Below are 21287 nucleotides of genomic sequence, written 5' to 3'. Positions count from 1 at the left end.
GCAGGCTGTCATTGTCAATGTGGACCAGACACTAGAGGGGAAGACACACCTTGCCAGCAAGTTTCTAGATGTTTGTTGACAGCGGAGGAATGGTGGGAATCTTGAGTTCAAGTCCAGGTTCTGGAAGGTAGTGTGCTGTAGTAGACACAAATGATTCAATTCATGTTCCTTCCTCCACACCAAAAAATACAAAGCCCTTCTAACTCCTGTTCCAGTCCATCTCTTCCTAGCCACCCTCCTCACGCTAGTCCTGGTCTTCCCCTACAGGCTTCCTAAGCACCAATGTTCCTTCCACCCCCACTCCCAGTTACTGTATCCCCATCCATTTCCTTGTGCAGACAGTCACAGACTCCAGGATTCTCATCCAACTTCAGTCTTCCTGCTCCACTTATTCTCATTTTTCATTGTCCCCATTTCTCAATCCTATGCTCCTTGTCCCATTCTACTCCCACAGTTTCTAACATCCTGTTCACTGCAGTCTATTGCTCTTCCACACTGCCTGGATACCAGCAGAATTGCTAGAACTGGACAACAGGAGAAGGATCATTTGATAAATTCCAGTCTTCCACTCGAGCTGGAACATACTCAATGCAGACAAAAATCTTCAATTTAGTTCAACTTCAAGTATCTATAAAGCATAAATCAACAGAGATCTTTCAAAAACTTAAATTTTTGGCCAAATTTGGATGGGTTTTCAAATGAAAATGGCACAAAACCTCTGACACAAAGGCCATGCCATCATGCCTCTGCCAAATTTCAAATCCCAGCTCTCTTGCATAAAGGCACTGAAACACAACTATTTTCTCCAAATCCTGATTTTGGAAATGGCTGAATCATTTTTGCTGTCTTACACCAGGAAATTTCAGGCAACATTAACAGCAGGCAGCAATACCGACTACATCTATAATCTAAAATGTTAATAAAAAGATTCTGCTATGTTGTCTTGTCTTTGATGTTAAAAGTAACCAATCTAAAGTGTTTACCTATAAACCAACATCTTATGAATGACACTTTTTAACTGTTTAGACTGCAACGATTGGCAGTTTTCAGAAAGATATTTACAAATGCATGGTATGTACCACTGAAGTACCTCTTAACAGGATCCTTCAGCTGTAACACAAAAATGCATACTGAACGCTTCAACTGTGAAGAAGCTGATATTTTGCAGGCCAATCAGTTACACAATACTGATGAAAAATATATACCACCCCTGTGTGTGTGTTTATTTTTCCAAAAAATTAATACTGACAGAATATTACAACAGTCCATCAGTGCATCCATGTAATACTGGAGGGTTCAGAAGAATGTGTCAAGTTACAATTAAAAAAATTCAAGAATATTTTCTAACTGGCTTTAATAGTTAGAAAGAAAAATGATAATCATACTGCGTTTTATAAAGGATTATTGTCAATATTACAGAAATGAATTTTTTTTAAAATCCACAACATTTTAGATTTACAATAAGCATTCATATACCCACTCAGGGCTGCGTAAGAATTGCTGCAGCAGAGGATTAAAATCACATTACGATGCATGCTCTCACCTGGTTGTACTGCAGCACGAGCCACACAGAAGTAGCCCAAGTGGTAGATTCTTCATAAATTAGTTGTTTACAAGCCAGGCAAGAGCACCACATTTCTCTTCTCCCTACTATATTAAAAATTTTGAAAAATTCATAAATTCATTAGGAAACAAATCTCATTGTAAAAACATTTCACCCTTAAGAAGAAAACATGCTTTCTATCCAGACTCACTGGATAGTGATCAATGGGCTCAATGTCTAGCTGGTGTCAAGTGGAGTGCCCCAGGGGTCAGTCTTATTGCTGGTTTTGTTCAACATCTTCATTAATGATCTAGATGATGGCGTGGATTGCACCTTTAGCAAGTTTGTGGATGACACTGCGATGGGGGGCGGAGCAGGAGGGAAGGGTAGATAGGTATGTGTAAGGTCCAGAGTGAACTAGACAAATTGGAGAACAGTTGGGCCAAAAGAAATCTGATGAGGTTCAACAAGAAGTGCTAGAGTCCTGCACTTGGGATGGAAGAATCCCATACACTGCTACAGGCTGGGGACCAACTGACTAAGCGGCAGTTCTGTGGGAAGAGTCCTAGAGATTACAGCATAAGAGAAACTGGATATGAGTCAACAGTGTACCCTTATTGCCAAGAAAGCTAAAGGCACGTTGGGCTACATTAGTAGAAGCATTGCCAGTAGATCAAGGGAAGTAATTATTCCCCTCTATTCAGCACTGGTGATGCCCCATCTGAAGTACTGCATGAAGCTCTGGCTGGAATGATTTAGTTGGGGTTGGTCCTGCTTTGAGTGGGGCGTTGGACTGGATGACCTCTTGAGGTCTCTTCCAAACCTAGAATTCTAAGACTGTATGATATTTGATCTGAAATGCTGCTCCATTTGTGTATGCAAATATATATGGTTCAATATAAATCCACGTATTTCTGAAAGTCCTCAGTCTGTTAGAGAGCTGAAGTATAAACACCTCATGAATGACCTAAGACGTTAATTACAAAGTTTTCTGCCACCAAATTGCTTATTTTAATTTCCAATAAAAGACTGTTGTTTTGCTTCTACATAAAAGCAACATACATTCTTAAGCAACTTCAAAACACATACCAACTCATTTTTTCATAGTCTGTCCTCCCCCACCAATGTAGGTGTCGGCATTATTCATGCAGGAATAAACACACCTACATACCTTGAGACAAACAAGCTAAAAAAGCCAAGATAAACAAAAGTTTCAGCAGTCACTACGTGCTCAGAACTTTTTGGAGGAAAAACAAAAACACGGGACTTTTATTTTAATTCCTAACTACAAGTTTGGAGATTAACTTCAGTCTCTAATTTTTGTAAAATCTTGGCCAAAGAAAACATAAGACAGTTATAAAGCAATCTGCATCTAGCAATCTGTCAGTGCTAAACTTTTTTCAGGAAGAGTGTAAGAGGAAATTTCTAACTGTTTAAATTTTGAAAACTCACTTTTCTAGATATAAAGTACTAATCCCTATTTAAACATTAAAGCAATTCATGTAAGAGGTATTTTAAAACAAAATGTACTAACTCATTACACCTTATTAAATAAAATTTTAATCAGGAGTCAAGTTTTGTTTTACCACTATGTTCACTGGACACAGGATCAAGCTCCATGTTCATGGAAGGAGAACCACAGAGAGAACCTGAGACCTCCCAATGTCTCAAATGTGTAGAACTTTGCTAAGAGCAGACAGCTGAATTTCAACCTTTTAAGATTTCTAGCAATACTTCAAGAGTGAGTCAGACATTTAGAGTACAATCTTGAAGTCCTTTGGCAAGACTCCCATTGATTTACTATGGACTGCAGGGGGTCACACTGTGTCCACATAGTAAAGTAAGGGAGCATAAACTCTTATTCCCCTATATGGGCTATCCCTACTTACCAGGTGCAACAGGAGGTACAACAGCATCTCTGGGGCTGTTACTCCCCTTTCTATATGGATATGTGGGGCATGGGGAAAGTCTAGGCCTCCCCAACTACCAGGCAGTGCATTCAATTAAGGAACCAGAGAAGGAAAGTAATCTACACTAGCTAAAGAAACAGATTAGACTATACTTTGCTCCAGAGAAAACAACTTCTGCTCTGCTCCAATAACGGGTCTTAGGCTAGCAAACCTGCTGCTGCCACTTACTTAGGGTTTGTGTCAAGGGGGCAGTATACTGGAGTTAGAAAACAGACATTTCTATAAATTCTCACACTCAATCATTCTGTAAACACAGTTATAACAAATTTAATATTGATGAGAGTCAATACAGATTAGGAATGTTCACCATTCTTCAACACCATATACATTAGGAATATATACTGTGTATTTCCAACTGATTCCATTCTCAGGCTCAAAGGTATTAACCACAATTGTAACATGTTTTATTAATTTATATGAAAAATACTTCACTAAGAAAGTAGACAAACTGCACAGAAATAGTACAAGTGTCATGTGCATAGCAATACAGCTTAAAGCATTCACATATGGCTTGTTTCAATGAAAACTATTGGGGATATGGTCCTAGTTGGACCTATGGTTATACAGTTGACATAATGTAAACTGTTTCACATCTTTTAGGCACTTGCTAACAATAGTGTTCAATCCCTGAAAAAACAAAAACAATTCAAATTAAAAACAAGAAACCCATAGATAATAGCTGTGTGTAGTTGAAAAAACTTTTAGTAGTGCATGCACAGAACTGAAGGAAAAAATTCTGTGCAAAATTTATAGCAAGTAACTGAGCAGTACAAAAATATTTACATGTTTAGGTTTCTTAAATATGTACAGAACAGACACCTTGGAGACTCAATCTGTAGAATAATAAAAATATAGGACATGATAGTAGTAACAAAAAATATATGCAGTTTTATGGTACTGTAATTGTAATCAGTTATACAATATCTAACCCACAAAGTTCTTTGCTTTATCTCAACATTTGAATTTATCATTTTGCATTATTTTTAAATTGCGTTTTGTATTTATATACCCATACCTAAATAATCTGTGTATCATAATTAAATGTGGCCCTTTTAAAAAGAGTACTGTAAGGTATTTAATTTTTGCTTTCCTCACCAATCAAGATTATATTAATGAATTCCAGTCTCGAGTAGCTTCCATTAGATGTCTCTGTCCATGCCCTACCCAATTATCTTGATTGTCAAATATCCTACCACAGAACCAGCAGCTAAAGTTAGCTTTCAGGGTATTATCGGAGGTAGTTTTCACAATCTGATAATTGTTTTTGCTTGTCTTTTTCAGTGTTAATTTTAACACAAATCTTTCTTTTACAGGGCTAATAGGTTTTATCACCCTGGGCCTCCTTCGAGAGAGATCCTCAGTAGCACTGTCCAAAGTATTGCAGTGTGCTGGTTCCAGAAGAGCATCAATAGTTCTTTTTGACAATGAGACCTTAAGAACATGTCCTTTAAATTTAGCAATAGTTTTCATTACATTTACAACTTCTGGAACATCTGCATCAGGATGGTTCAATACTACAACTGGCTGATTTCTTCGAGGACATTTTACAAGTTGTTTAGAATTAAAAGGAAGTAGTTTCAAACTCCTCACAGTTTCTTTTGACGCCCTTGGTTTGTAAGGGCCACCTGATTTGCTAACAACTTCAGTTTGATTCTTTTCCTTGCACTTCCTGTGCAACATTATTTTCTTTCTAGGGGGTTCTTGGAAATCATCCTTAATTTTTCGTTTGGAATTCTTGTTTCTTTGTGAAACCACAGCTTCAGAACTTTTGTGACCAGTTTGTTTTAAGCGAGATTTTACTTTTGGAATTTTGTTTCTGGTGTTCCATGTGGACTTTTGGCTATCGTAACTATCCACTTTGTCAGCAATTACTGCTTGCGTAGAATTAATTGAAAACTTTTTCAAACATGCCCCTGTAGGCTTGGTGGAATGTACAGGTTCTACAGGAAGTTCAGAACATGCTGAATTAGAGTTTGCCAAAGAGGCATTTGCTGGCATCAATCTACCTGGTAAGAATAAGGCATCACTAGAAGTAACAACAGTCTGTTTCTGTCCTTGTGCAGGACTTTGAAAGGATTGCATTCTATCCAATTGTGGTGAGGACACAGAGTTGCTAACTGATTGTTCTAGATCAGGAGTAGCATCTGAAGCAGAGGTCTTAATTTTCAGCAAAAGTTTTTGTTGCATGGCTCCAATTTTCTTTGGTTGACAATTTTGATTATGAGCATTATCTTGAAGAGCATTATGTTGCTGTACCACAGGCTTGTTTGGTGTCATACATTTCAGAAAAACTGCCTGCCGTCCATCAGGCAAAAGCGCATAAACAGGCTGTTTCTGTTGAATCTCTTGTTTTACTGACTCCAAGGAACCAAACATCGTGCCATGATGTTCTGGTAATATTTTTTCAGAAGGAATTCCTTTCATAGAAGAATCAGCGGAATTTGTAATTATAAGAGGTGCTTTGAATGGCATGCTATTTGATGAATCACTTAGTACTGTATCTGATGTGGTGCTCACACCTGGGGAATTACTTCTAACACTGTCATTTTTCAATTCTGTCTTTGAAGTCGGTAATGTCATTTTACCACACTCTTTAGATACAACTCTCCCTAAAATCTGAGAACTACCACCAGTGACATTTGCTACGGTGCCAAGTGTCCCACTACTAAATGTCAGTATCATTCCAGGTCCTTTATTTAAAAGGAAAGATGCAGGTATGCTTTTTGCCAAATGAACATCTGATGAACTTGTTGATGGAAGAGGTTTTCTTGAAACAACTTGTAAGCTTGGCTGGTTAGCAAGATGCAAAGGTACAAAAAATCCTGGTGGAGGTGACTGAACTAAAAGTGTTTTCTTCTGTTCTGGAAAAACTGGCAAGAGACTACTAGGATTCTGGGTTGTAGATCGTATCCGATCTTTTACCAACTGCTGTGTTATGATTGCATCTGTATGAGTTTTAAGCAATGTACCAACACCCACAGTTCTAGACAACTTATCCATTTCTTCTGCATCAAGTGATGTCACTGGTGCCTGTTTTTCTTTCCCAAAACATATACCTTCATTTGAGGTGCTACATTTCACATTCAACGCTCTCTTCGACATATGAACACCTACATTAGCAGAACTAGCTAAATTACATGCAGTTGAGTCTTTCAAGTGTGTAAAAGTTTTACTGTCTGTCTGATGACATGAAAGTGACTGATCACAATGAAGTTTTATGCATGTATTCAACTTACTGTGAGATTCTTGCTGAGTAGTTGACTTTACTTTTAGCACATCTTGAAGTAATTGGTTTACTTCAGGTGACAAATAATTGGATGCCTGTTTACTATTTAATGAGAAAACTGATGTAATTTTAGGCATAAGGGATGAATTAGCACATTCTGAAACATTTTCTGTTTTAGATTTCTCAGCTACATTTTCAAACACTTGGTTCATATTAGTGTCCAAATACTGTTTGCTACCACCGTGCCATTTTTCCATAAAACACTGTCTGTCAATAACACATTTGGATTGGTTTCTTGAAGACACAAAATTATTCTTAGTGTTTATATGACCACAAACTGTATTAATATTTAACTGAGATGATGTACATTTTTCAGGAGTTAAGCCTCTCATTGACTGTGAAAATGAGGCTGTAGAGTCACTTCGTAAGCTGTTTTGAAGGGGAAACATTTTGCTGGACATAAAGCCTTTAGGTTTGTCATCTGTGGGCATCCAAATGCTACATGGATTAACTGAGTCTATTTTAGAGTAATTATGAAAAGGCAGTAGTCCCTGGTTAGATGAATCGGCTGGATAGTAGAGATGATTAGGTCCATTATTAATGCTCACTCCACCGTTTTGTATTTTAAGGTCAGTAGGGAAGGGCATTTTCATTGGGTCATAATGAAGTGTATTTGTAACTGTGGGAGATAATACCTGAGGATGATTGTGAGCAAAACAACTTTCCCATGAAAGAACATTACCCCTTGTTCCAATCTTTGTCACTAAGTCACATGGAGGTAAAGTTGATCCTGGCTTCACTGACAAATGAGTTGCATTCTTTCCTACAACTACAGTAGGATATTCAACAGTCTGAGAAATATTCTTACCATGTGATGAAGCGCTATTTTGTTTTTCTGCTTTTGCTTTTTCTGAACAAAGAGTAGAAAATGAAAATGAAGTGGAAGTTAGTGGGTGAACAGAATTATTCTTCAGAGTTTGCTGGTTAACTGCTTGTGATGTAGCACCTGAAGACAAGCCAAAGGTATCAGCAGTTTCTAGCAAAGAATCAGCTGAGGCATCTTTAACACCATCAGATTTTTGCCCTGATAAACACAAGTTCTGTCTATTTGTAGGCAACAATTTTATTACAATATGCTGCTTTCCATCCACCATCTTAAATCCCATAAACTTAGCACTATAGTTTGCTGGAACAGATATTTTATTATTTTTCACCATCAGAACTGTAGGCCCATGAACAGCATTTTTCAATAACCCCAAACCATAACTTGATCCATCTTCTGCTTTACTGTATTGCATGATGGTAGGCGATAATTTTACACTGTGTAGATTATGCTTTTCATTCAGTATAATTTGATCTTTTTCATCATGCATATGCAGTTCATTTACAGGCTGGTTTAGCTCTTCAGATTTGGGTTGAATTGTATTCAAATTTCTAAGCACTTGCGCATTTTGCTCTTCAGTTTTGTCATTTCCACTATTATTTTTTTTCCGTCTCCAAAGTGCTTTCCTTGATGTTCCTGTTTTGTACCTTCTCAAAATAAGCTTGAGCCCTGCTGGAGTCTTTACTATTCTTTTTTCACATGTATCCTTATCCAGTTTATCTTTTGCATATAAGTGATCTCTATGCAAAGCTATTACATGCTTTAAAAGGTAATCCTTCCGTGGTGTGCTATAGTTGCAATACTGACAACTGAAAGGAAATGAACCAGTGTGAACAAGAAGATGCTCCTGAAATTCCCCTTTTGTAAAGCTGACATGATGGCATTTACCACATTTATATTGGATTTCATTATGTCTATGAATGTGCTGAACAAATGTGCCCACATCTTGGGTAGAAAACTCACAATTTTCACATCGAAAATGACCATTTATACAATGTTTTGATGTAAAGTGTTTGGTCAAGTCCAACAGAGTGTATGTATGCTCATCATTACAAATTTCACATTTTACTAAAGTGCTGCGATGGATGCGGCGATGTTGTTTAAACGACTGGAAGTCATTGGCTGAAAAACTGCACATTTCACAAGGATATGAAGGCAACTCTCCATAGTGTAACAGTTGAAAGTGTTTCTGCAGATCATTTGGACTATATCTGATTTTGTCTCTACATTTTGTACAAGTGAAATTCAGTATCTTTGCTGTAGTTTTCAAACCCTCTTCTTCAAACTGCACTTCTGGTTTACTTTGCAAATTGTAGCTTTCTGAACAATTTAGATGACTTCCATTTATTTTCTCTTGACTTAAAGATTTTCTTGCAGTATGATGTTTACATTGAAATAATTTTCTGAATCTATCAATTTCATGTTTCAATACCACTTCATTTGGAATGTTCACTATGGGCAAATCAATTTTCACATTTTTCAGTCCATAAGAAAAACTGACATCTAAAATTGCTGGTGGAGGCATTACACTTCTTGCATCATTCATCAATGTTTTTTCCACAGCATTATCTGGAATACAAACACAGAGTTTCTTTGCAGCATTATCTTTTAATAAAGTAGTTGGCTTTTTATCACAGAAAAGTTGTTCTTGTTCAGAGGGCATGGTTTTATAATATTCTTGTTTTGTTTTAGGAAGATCTTCTGAGTTTTTGTAATTTGTACAACAGACAAGCCTATTATGCAGAAATATCTTCAGAGTTCCAAGACTATCTCCATTTTAATTTTCCTGAAATTAAAAACACAGTAAATGTTACATTTTAAACCCCATTCGATTGTAACATATTCCGTGCCAATGTTCCCTCTAATCTTTTCCATCCATGTGCAGACATCCATGTGCAGAATAAATGTTTAATGTGCAATGAAACATATGCAAATGTGTACCACCAGTAGAATCAAAAAACTAGCTGAGGGAACTCTGCTAATCAGATGGGTGGCATATGAATCTCTTCTGAATGGCCACACAAGCGCAAAGCTCACCAAGAACGTTTCTCCTTACCAAATTATTTAAAGTGCAGTTTATGAGCCAGCATTTTCAATATATTTTTAAACTATGTTCATAGCTACATGCTTTTTATTTTCCTCACAACACAGCTTTTTGTAAACATATGTTAATATTGTGTAACCATCAGAACTTCTGAGTGCCTCTTTTTATTAAGTCAGATTTTATGACTTATTCAGGAATAGATAAATCCTGGATCCATCTATATAAAAATAAATAACTTTATTGAAATGAAATGGCATCTAATGTCTTGTGAATGAATTCCTGAACATTGCAATGAAATTTGACTTCATTAATAAAAATATGAAATTTTGTTTTTACTATTTATACTAGTGCCTAAATATTGTGTAACAGAAACCAATATCACTTTATCTTGGGAAATAGCCAGATGTAAGTTTATTTGACAAATGACATGGACAACAAATCTATACTAATAAAAGGCAGCACAATAGGCTTCATTCACATGAAGTCTGGAAGCTCAGGTCCATGTGTGAAAACAAGATTCCCAGATGGCAACATTGTATTAAATGCAATGGATTGTCATAGAAAATATTTTATCATAGTCCTCTAGCAAAAGATGATCCAATATTACACACGTTAAAATCAAGCAGAAAGAAAGAAGTTGAAAAAAATCCAAGGCTCTATTTACACATGAGGAGCAAAAAGGCAAAAAACATTGCAAATTTTATTGCACTTTTAAAAAGTTATTAGGATCCCTAAACAAGCCTTTCAAGTGATAAAAAGCAAAACATTTCCAATATTGTATGCAGGTTTTCAATAGTAATATGTTACTATTATATTATAATATTAATAATATTTTAGAATGAATTAAAATTCAACTAAGCATTGCTCAGTTAAGTGAATCACAGTTTCAAACAACACATTTAGGATTCTCAAAACAAATAAAAAACCCAAACACACCCTATTTAAGAGTCTTTGGTAATTAAGATGAAAGCCTTGGCATACAGAAAAGAGGAATTTTGTCTTTAGATAAGCTACTGTACATTTCCTGTTTATACTCACAAGCGTGAGATTAATATCAGATGGACTGCTCTATTTTGTGTCATCTCAGAGCCATTGCATATAAATGACAGTTCTTTGTTACTAAAAGAAAAATATACTAATGTTTCTCTTGTCAACACTATAATCCACTGGTGATATATAAGTACAGAAAGTAATCTAGCTCCCAAATAAAGCATGGATGATGATGTCTTAGAATTCCTCACTGTAACTGGATATTAGTACACAAGATGCAACCCATTCAATTTTATGTCCCAGCATGCAATACTCCATCCTAATGCTAGTAGCTAGCTACTCAGCCCAGGATGAAATATTATTGTGAATACTGAGACTATTAATAACCACAGACTGCACCTCTGCATTAAAAAAGAAGGCAATCTGCTGTGGGGGTTTATGCCAAGGTGAACTTTATGTTCCTACTGTGCAGCCAATGTGCCCTGAGTTGGACAGTCTTTCACTAACTGGAAAAAAACTCAGATATCCTCGGTAAAGTGTTTGCCAGATATATCCAACCAAGTTAAATTCTACTTAAACTAATTAACCACACGTTACAAGTTAATATTCATATGCTAATATAAAACTGCCTCATTGTATAATAGGAACCTTTTTCTAGGTGTAAGTTCCCCATGCAATAAACAAAATTCTTAACTAGCAAACTTACAAAATAGAAGCCCAGTGAAATTTTTACATTGAACTTACTCAGTAAGGAAAGATTTTACTTCAATTCTTCATTTGCCTTTTCAACATTTTTCTTCCACAGGATGAAAGGCATAAAAAGACAACGATCAGACAAGGCCACAGTTAGGAGAAATACTTAAGAGAAAGATCTGAAAATAAAAGGAAAGAGATTTTAAAAACTGTAAATTTCAGAATTTCTGAAGAAAAGGGAACAAGCACAGATTCTTCACAATCTGGCATTCTGTCTGTGTTTTAGCTGATCCTTCATTTGGACAAACTCTTAATGACAAATATGGTTGTCAAGAAGAATAATTTGTGAATATGGCATAAATCTATGAGTAGAATTAACATAGTTGGCAATAAAAGCAAAAATGTACTCAAGGAAAGGGAACTGGTTTACTCACCACCATTTGAAAATGAAATTGGATTTACATGTTTTATATTTGATATTCATGAGTAAGGGACCCAATCATGAAACACATATGTGCTTAAGTTTAGTCAGGTGAGTAATTGGTCTCTAGATTTTTCTAGGCCCCCGTCTTGTTTTCTAGGCCCCAATCTTTCAGTTTGCCAATAAGTTGTTAAAATACAATGTAAGTAAAAACAAATGTAAGAAACTGAGTAAAAGAAGAAATGACCAAGTTTAATGAGAGGATAATTACGTATTTTTATTTTTTAAACAAAACATTATTCCTTTGTACACAAATTTAATTCCATTTCAACTATTATATATTTTGTACATTTTCATCAAATAGTAAGGGAAAGCATTAAATTAAAAATATTAGAAGGTTCTAGCCAATAAATATCTTAAAAGTTCTGCATAACATTTCTTTCCACTGCCTTTAATTTTCCAGTTTAAAAAATAACTCAAATTTTTGGTGAAATCCTCAAACTTCCACTCATTTAAGCAGACTTTTGACTTCGACATGAATATGCACACATCCAAGGGCTTACAGATACAGGTTCTGCTCTTAAAGTATTTGAGCTCTCATGTCTTTATTTTGGAAAACAAAGTAAAATTTGTTCAACTGGAACAAAAATCTGAGACTTAAGATGGACATCCACTGGAAAAAAAAAAGAGGTTTCCATATGCAATTAATCTATGCTAGAAATCTAGTGCTATGCAATCACCAATCATACCTGCAATAACTTTCTTGGGCTACATTTGGAATAGTCTATAAAAAAAGCTTAATTAAAAACACTATCTCTGTCCAGTGTACACATTTTAGACACTCTAAGCACCACAATTAAGTTGCTCTTTCTAAAGGCTACCAACTGACCACTCTACTCATGGCAAGATATAAACCTATTGTGAATGGCTGTCTAGAGCACAAGCTTTTCCGGGGGAAATTGCCCTTGTGTGGTGGACAAACTGGGCTGAAATACAAAGCCCAAGGTGGAATGTGGAGCTATAGGGTTACCTATGCTTTATCAATACCACTGAAGTGTACTGTTTTAAACTATGACTGGGCATAGGACAAGACTCTCTAGGCAGAAGTGGGACTGGGGAGACCCTCCCTTTTTGTGGGCACTGATGAGACTTGTGTAGACTAACTCAAGCTTTTCAGGCAACTCTGGGGGTGAGGACTCTGGTAAGACACAGGGCACCTGATGAGCAGTGACTGGCTCCCCCTGCCATAGTCAGCCCTCCCTAGCCTGCTCCCCATCAGGCCAGGAAAAACTGGGCAGCCCCCACACCTGGCTGCCCCCTTCAGGGCCCCGGGGAGGGGGGTTCCCTAGAGCCCTGAACTTTTCCTGCTACCCGCGGGGATGGCAGAGCTGCCACGCAGGGACTCTACTGGCCTCCTCAACCAGGCGGAAGGATACACGGGCACCGACTGCTGGAGCCCCGCCAGGCGGAGACGCGAGACTCTTGTGGCCCGCGGAAGGGGGCTCAGACACCTCCCACTTGCTCCCCCCTCGCCTCCCGCCACCCACCCGGAGCCCGGGGCCGCCCCAAAAACTTTCATGGCGGGAGGCGCACGGGACTATTTAAGACTCAACCCAACAGCAGGACGGTTTCCTGCCCCGCCAGGGAGTCGCCCCGACTCCCCGCAGCGTCTTCCCGTGCGCGGGGCCGCAGCCCGCTCCCTCGGGACCGCACGAGAACGCGTCCGCCCGTTGGGGACCGTGCCCAGCGCCCACTTACCTTGCCCGTCTCCATAGCCCGCCGAGTCACAATTGGCGGCCATAACACTTTCCATCCGGGGACTGTGGGGCTGCCGCTGAGCCCAGCCCAGCCCAGCAATGGGGGGTGGGGGAGGCAGTGGCGGAGGGATACGCGCTTCACCTGGGACGGAGGCCGAGGAGGCCCAAGGAGGGGTGCGTTCCGAGGACCCCTCCAGGCCCCGGGCTGGTGCGAGTGCCTGTCGCTCTGGGTGGCCCCCGTGCCCCCTGTGCTGGCTGCTCTGAGCTGAATGCAGCAGCTGCAAGGCTGAAATCCTGTTTCATATGAGGCAGCAGCACAGTCAGCCCCACACACCCTCCCTCCTCCTGCTCCTCTTAGGGTGACTAGCTAGCAAGTGTGAAAAATCTGGGCACTTTTGTGGGGGGAGCTATTATTTCCTATATAAGACAAAGCCCCTGGTATTGGGATATCTGGTCACCTTGTCTGTCACTGGAGGCCCATCAGGAACATAATACATAACTTCCGCCACCTCCTCCTGTGCCAAGAATATACCTCTCACCCTGCACATAGACACAACTGCTTTAAAACCTCAGATCTCCACCATTTGAAAGGGATGTATGGATGCTAACCCACCCACCTCCTTATGCAAATTAAAGTCACCTCTGGCTCTATCCCACAATTCATGCAAACCAACTCTGGTTTTTAGCAATAGCTTGCCATCCCTCAAAATGAACCCTCCTTTCTAGCCAGTGTACTTCAATGGAGTAAAAAGTTGTATCTCTATTGTTCTCATCAAATATCACGATTGAACAAGCTCATCTTTCTTTCACACAAACAAACATGCACACCACTCCATTCCGAGTCATTGAACCATGAGAGAGTCCTCATCATCACACAGACAGAGGAAGATATGGCTATGCCCAAGGAGTCCAATGCAGTTAGAGACTTTGCAGCTCAAACTTATTACAAGGATGAGCACATTAGAAATACCGGACATAGATAAGATATTTTACATTGAAAATGAGAATGAGAGAATCCATGTTAAGTTTCTGTTTTGCTAATTTAACACCTCAAAAGGTGCATATTCCTACAAACCCCCAGGATTTTGTTCTTATTCACTTTGGGTTTTCCATGTCTGAGCTAAATATGGAATTTCAAATAAGCACAATGCAGTTAAATTGTTACAACCAAGTATTTCCACAAAAATGTGCATTAAAATACATAATGGAAATTTTCTTTCATTTTATATTGAAAGATCAATGGTTATTTACTATTTGTGAAAGATTAGGGCTTTACTTTTATGGGTTTGCGTTATTCACACGTGTGCAAACACACAGACATGTGAGGGAGAGCCTACTGATTCCTACTGTCTATAATTTTTCAGACATGTTTTACAAAATATTTGAAATTCAATACTACAGTCCTTATTTAACCTAAATCCTCACTAAGTAACTAGCAGTATTTTGTGATATACTATTACTCCTTTGCATTGCTTAACTGACTGCTTCAGAGCGGGGACCAGAGCAGAGAACGAGGTGGATGACAATGTCTTTTATTGGATCAAATTCTGATGGTGAGAGAGACAAGCTTTTGAGCTACACAGAACTCTTCCTCACATATAGGAAATGTATTCAGAGTGTCACAGCTAAGTACAAGATCAAATAGATAAATTTTTAGCATAAATAATGACAACATATTTTTAAAAGTCTCATGGGGTAGACATGTTAGTCTGTAACTTTACAAACAAACAGTCTTGTGACACCTTAAAGACTAACAAATAGGATCATGAGTTTTTGTGGGTAAAACCCACTTCATCAGATGAGTTGGAGTGGAAATAACAGAATCCAAGGTATGTACTACAGCAAAAGTAGTTACCTGTCAATTTTAAGAGACCATTTAAGGTGAAGTGGCCCACTAACACCCCTGTAGTCATAGGACAAAAAGGAGGTCTATGTTAAATATTGTTGCAATAAACCCTAAGTCCAGTGTCTTTATTAAGACCATGATTTTTAATGCAAAGCAATGTTATCAATTTTAGCTCCCAGACTTGTCTTTTGAAAGTGTTATGGAAAGCGTTTCCTTTAAGGATGAAGACTGATAGGTCACATCACTTTGTGATCACTTTGTGAAAAGGAGTGATCCATAGGTGATGTGGTGTTTTTGTCTTTTATCATTTCTTGTGTGAGTTCATTGAACAGCTCAATGATTGTGTGGTTTACCCATGTCATTTTTATTGGAGCAGTGGATGTGATAGGCATGTGTAGGACCCAGGGACGACAGGTATAATAGGCCAGGGAAGGCATTGCCTGTCCTGTGCTGTTTCCAACCTGCTTCTTGACAACTGAGCTGTGGTGCCCCCCACCACATTTCTCCGCTGCCTCCTTCACTCTTTCCCCCACCACTGAAGGTTCCTGCTGCTCACCATATCCCTCCTGAAGATGCGAATGTCAGGAGCAATGTGGAGAGCCAGCAGCCAGTGGATTAAGAAGACACAGCTGAGTGCTGCTGAGGCCGGCCACGACTCCTTTGGTCAGGTTTTTTTTTTTCCCCCGGAGGTGAGAGGTTCGGGGCTCCAACATGCAGGGTGAGGGCCTTGGGCAGAAGGGGTGGGCCTGTGGACTTGCCTCTCCTAAGTGGGGGTCACCTGCTGCTCATGGTATAACCCAGTGATCTTGAAAGTTGTGATATGGAGGGAGGGGAGGATGTTGATTAGAATAGCAGTAGATTTTGCATCTATTATTCTGGCAGGGTCTGGTGCCTCTTTCAGCTGTTGTGTCCTGATCTGTGGGGAGTTTGCTTCTGATGGTGTGGAGGAGCTTGGAGAGTTCTTTGAAGAGGATTTCTGTCATAGCCATCTGAGTTAATTAGAAAACCTAAAATCTAAAACACATATTAGGCACTAGCCCATAATGAAAGACTTGTATCCATCATTTTGAATACAAGCCATCAAATTTTGTTTTGGTCAAGAAATAGTTCACTACATTCTAAAACAAATTAATTAGTTATGTCTAAGAAACATTAGTCTTTATTAGTAAAAGATAGTATAATAGTCACGAAATCCAAGAGTATTTTGGGAGATATCATTCTATTCGATATCAAAAGTGAAGAAGAAAAAAAAAGGAAAACTATTCATTGTGTAAATTTGAAGACAGCCAGATGAAGACTCTACGGGCTAGCATTATTTCAAAATAACTTAGTCTGCGTCTACATAGCAGGCAGTTATTTTGAAATAGTGTAGAAATACTGTCAAGCTGGAGGACTTCTTACTCCGACTCCAGTAACCTTCATTGTATGAGGAGTAAGGGAAGTCAGAGGAAGAGCACTCTATTTCAAAATAAATGCTGTGTAGATGCTCCCAATTTTTAAATAAACTATTTTTAAATAAGCTACGCAATTGACATACCTTGAAATAAGCTATGCAAATTGAGCTAAGCCCTGTTGTGTAGACGCACCCTATGACAAGCTAAACTCCTCTAAGGGCATGTCTACATTAGGAAATTATTTAAAAATAACTTATTATTTTGAAATATTAACTCCTGAAATAACTATTTCTAAATAGCGTGTCCACACTACAGGGAAGCCTCAAAATTAGTCCGAAGCAGGCTCCCTTAATGTGGATGTGTTACCTTGATTCAGATCCCCAAGAAGCAGTGGGGAGTAATTACTCTGAATGACTATGGGGAGTAGTTATTTCGAAATAGCAGCAGTGGAGTGTCCACATTACCGCTATTTCAAAATAACTATTTTGAAATAAGCATTGTTCCTCATGGAAAGCAGAAGTTATTGTTTTGAAATAACCAGCCTATTATTTCAAAATAATGACTTGGTAGCGTGGATGCTCTGCTTGTTATTTCAAAATAAGGGGAGTTGCTTCAAAATAGCCCTGGTCTACACTAGGGCATTAAGAGAGCTAAATATTCAGAAGTGAGGAGAGATGATCAGTGTTTGAATTCCAACTGCTCTTATTTGGTTAGAAAATTGTGCATAGCTTGAAAACAGAATAAACAAAGAACACCTCAAGATATGTTGTTTTCATTTTGTTTGCTCTGCTGTGTTTTGTTTGCTTCCTAAGAGTGAATACTTGTCAAAAATATCATCATGAAAAATGATCTATGCATACACATCTATACTATGAAAGATTCATGTTTGTACTTTTTTTCTAATTTTGGCCTCAAAATATAAATTGCATTATCAAATATTTTCCCATGCTAAATTCTGCAAAATATTAACATCTCTGGCTTGGCTGTGTCAGATGACTAAGGCATGTGGGACTTGGTTGCAGGACCATTTCACTGATTTCTAGAGTTGGCTGGAAGAACCCAGGCTATGCTAGTCTCATACCCAGCAGGATGCTAAAAGCTGGGTTCCTGCCTGAGTCAAAAGGCAAAAAAGCAATAATAGCACTGCAACCTGAGTCCCAGGAACCAAAGCTGATTGGCCAGCCCAGCCATGGGTTTTACCTTAACTTCCTTAGGGTATCTGAATCATTACCCAAAAGCACTTTTTGAGATTTACGTGATAATATCCCCTCCCTCCATGTCTGCAGAGGTGTCAAACACACTTCAGAGAAAATGGTTTCAAAGGCTGACTGAAAAAACTAATTGAACCAGAATGGATACTTGATCACTGCCCATCACTAAAAGATCATCAACCAATGAGACCAAGATACCAGATCTGAAACTAAACTGAAAGGACTCAAGAACATTTAAGGACTATATCTCACTACAACTCTCAACAACCAGTATACTGATATTAGTATCACATTGTGATGGCTCTACTGTGGGATCACCACACCTCTGAACCAGAGCCTCTTAGGGTACGTCTACACTGCACGGCTATTTCAGGTTTACCCCGCGTCTTAACAAGCCGTGTGCTATTTCAAAATATTTTTCAAAATAGCGGGTGTGCTATTTCGGCATCCCTGTAGCCCTTGTTCCACAAGGGATAAGGGATGTCTCAAAATAGGGCATTATTTTGAAATTTGGCACTGTGTAAACGAGCCACATTTCAAAATATGCTATTTCGATATAGAATCGAAACAAGATACACAATTTGGTAGCACAAATTGTGTATTTTATTTTGAGTTTAGGGTGCTGTGTAGATGCACCCTTAGTGTTCTCCTACCCAAGAGTGACAACATATACTATATCTTGGGGATTTAGAGATTTAAATAAATCACACTGAAAATAATCCAGATTCCTAGGAATTGCAGATTAAATCACATAGAGCCATCTTAGTTCTATATTCTTTTTCAGCAGATCAGTTGAATTTGATCCACTTTACTGTGTGGAATCTTTCAGATGAGATATTAAGTCCAAAGTGCCCCATGAAGACAGGAATGATCCCATAGCACTTTTTGTAAGAAAAACTTGGTCTAGTCCCCTTGGCCCATATTTCCCTTCTTCCAACGTTGTGCAGTGTTCTGTGGGCTGGCAGGTTGTCACCTTCTGCAGAAGTAGCTACATTTATGAGGTATGGAACATTTATTTCTTGTACAGTGATTTGAAATTTAAAAAGATACTATATAAATAAAACATTTGACTATATTATGCTATGTATCTGAAATATCAAATAAGCAAGATTTCATATTTCAAACATATATCACAATTTTTTATATTATATGCTGGCAGGGTTACATGGCAGTAGTAAACTATGGTTTTTGGAATCAGCAAATGTTTGTAATGATATATCAACATGAGTTGCCATCAGCAAAACAAATGTAATGAACAAAAAAATCATCCAAGCTAGGGTGCAAGTGAGACCTCAGAAAATGGTTAGGAACTATGCCATGTCACTGAGTTAAACCATAGCTTATTGGCTATTTGGTATTGCCTATCACAATCATATATCATTTCTAGTTTAAAATCTCATGAATGTTGAGGTTTGTTTAATGTGACCATTTAAAGGGTTAACCTATTCTAATGTGGCTATTATTACAGCTATTGGATCATTGTAAGCTGATCTTCTCTTTTCTGAAGTTTCAGGGGGTAGCCGGGTTAGTCTGTACAGGATAAACTTAAAAAACAACAAATGGTCTGGTAGCACTTTATAAACTAACAAAATGTAGATGCTATGGGCACAGCCTACTTTTCTTTTTTTCTTTTCTGTTTTTTTAACTGGAGTCTCAGTGTAGCCCTCAGATTCATGGCACTACTGGTCCCTCATTGATTTCAGTGGAAATTGATCTTTTAGCTTATTTGTATTTATGAAATATTTGGGATTGAATTAATAAATTATCTGTGATACAGAAAACCTGTGTTCGATAATGAAAAATTATGTCTACTGCTAAGAGTTAGTGACTGATTTAGGGATTTCCTCAGAAACTTTGGAAAGAGAACATTCAGTTAATAGGTCCATTTTGAGATAATAGGTCAACACAAATCACATTTTCATAAGAAAGCCACTTATTTTGATTAATGACACTGCCAATGAATCCGCCTGATAAACGCTTGCCTAATTCTGAAATGGCTTCTTTTTGAGGCATCTTAAAAGAAATGCATTTTCTCCATACCTGAATTAATAAGTGAAAATATTTAGCTAACACAGATAGCATTATTTCACTTGTTTTCTGCTATGCTTTCATCCCCCAGCTAAACTTCCAGATAATTTAGGGAATGTTGTATTTCTTCATGGACATTGTTTATCTGAAGTAGATTTATGGTATCCTGTTAGCCAAGACTAGATCCAACACTTATATTTGAAATGCTGGGGGATTTTAGATTTTTCTTAAGAACTTGATCCTGTATAATACATATAAATAACTACGCATGTGAGTATTATCACTGGGCATGTCTACACTGGGGAGTTATTTAGAAATAACAAGGTGAGCATCCACACTGCCAAGCATGTTATTCTGAAATAATAACTCCTGCTTGTGAAGAGGAATAAGCTTATTTCAAAACAGTTATTTCGGGAGTTATTTCATTTCAAAATAACCTGGTAGCTTAGACATAGCCATTAACACAGAGAAGTAAAAGGGACTGCTCACATGAATAAAAAGATATTTCCATGGAGTAAGTATCTCCAGGATAAGCCCAAACAAATGGGTCAATAATGCTTTGACACAAACTAGAGGTACAGCTATGCCAATATTTCAGTGGTCTTCTGTAGTAATTCAAATCTATTACCAACATTCCTTCAAAATTCAAGTAGTTTGCTTAGATGAATCTACTGCTGAATGACACCATGAAAACTGCAAAGAAAGTTAAAATATCAACCACTTTTACAATTAGAGTGTCATTGCATGAGTAGTGCAAGCAAGACCAGTTTGGCCTGGTCTACACTAAAGGGGAAAGTCGATTTAAGATACACAACTCCAGCTACGTTAATTACGTAGCTGGAGTCAACATATCTTAAATCAAATTTTTGCGCCATCCACACAGTGGTAGGTCATTGTGAGCAAACGCTTCCACTGGCTTCCATTACTCTTTGTGAGGAGCAGGGCTACCAGTGCCAATGGGAGCATCCTGTCAGTTTGAATTAGCAGGTCTTCACTAGACCCACTGAACCGAATGCTAGAAGATCGACCTCTGGAGGGTCGATCTTCTCTGCAGCGTAGATAAGCTCTTTGAGAAAATGCAATGACATCCTGGTTTTAACAGACATCACTGGAAGAAGGCATTAATACTGCTATATTTAAGAGAGAAATCAATCAGTGGAGTAGAACAGCATTGCCATTTGATTATGGTCTCCTGTTTTTTAATTGTGGAGACATTTATCATAAATAAATAGAGAGGCCAAAGCACGATGTTTATTTTTGTATCAGTGACAGTTGCTCACT

The 21287-nt window shown here is 38.2% G+C and overlaps 1 protein-coding gene across 6 annotated transcripts in view; it reads right to left on the bottom strand.

The window, feature by feature from the left end:
- The window catches only part of ZNF518A (zinc finger protein 518A), a 60786-nt gene that overhangs the window by 23073 nt on the left and 16426 nt on the right, over positions 1-21287 (bottom strand). For 3 of the 6 annotated variants that reach the window (XR_012905638.2, XR_012905639.2, XR_012905640.2), the window contains exons 1-4: positions 13529-13875; positions 11401-11528; positions 1544-1650; positions 50-135 (exon numbers count right to left, since the gene is read on the bottom strand). Coding sequence is in view for 2 of the 6 variants with exons in the window: in XM_006113159.5 (XP_006113221.2) it covers positions 4618-9285 (4668 nt within the window). In the remaining 4 variants the exon portion in view is untranslated. Of the gene's footprint in view, positions 1-49; positions 136-1543; positions 1651-3755; positions 9409-11400; positions 11529-13528; positions 13876-21287 lie in introns of those variants that run through there. The other 3 variants (XR_012905637.2, XM_006113159.5, XM_075935199.2) reach the window with 3 other exon arrangements.

Source organism: Pelodiscus sinensis, chromosome 8, assembly GCF_052426305.1.
Source record: "Pelodiscus sinensis isolate ZL-2025 chromosome 8, ASM5242630v1, whole genome shotgun sequence".
Taxonomy (NCBI): Eukaryota; Metazoa; Chordata; order Testudines; family Trionychidae; genus Pelodiscus; species Pelodiscus sinensis.
Note: the sequence above shows the minus strand (reverse complement) of the source record. Positions and strands in the feature narration are given on the sequence as shown.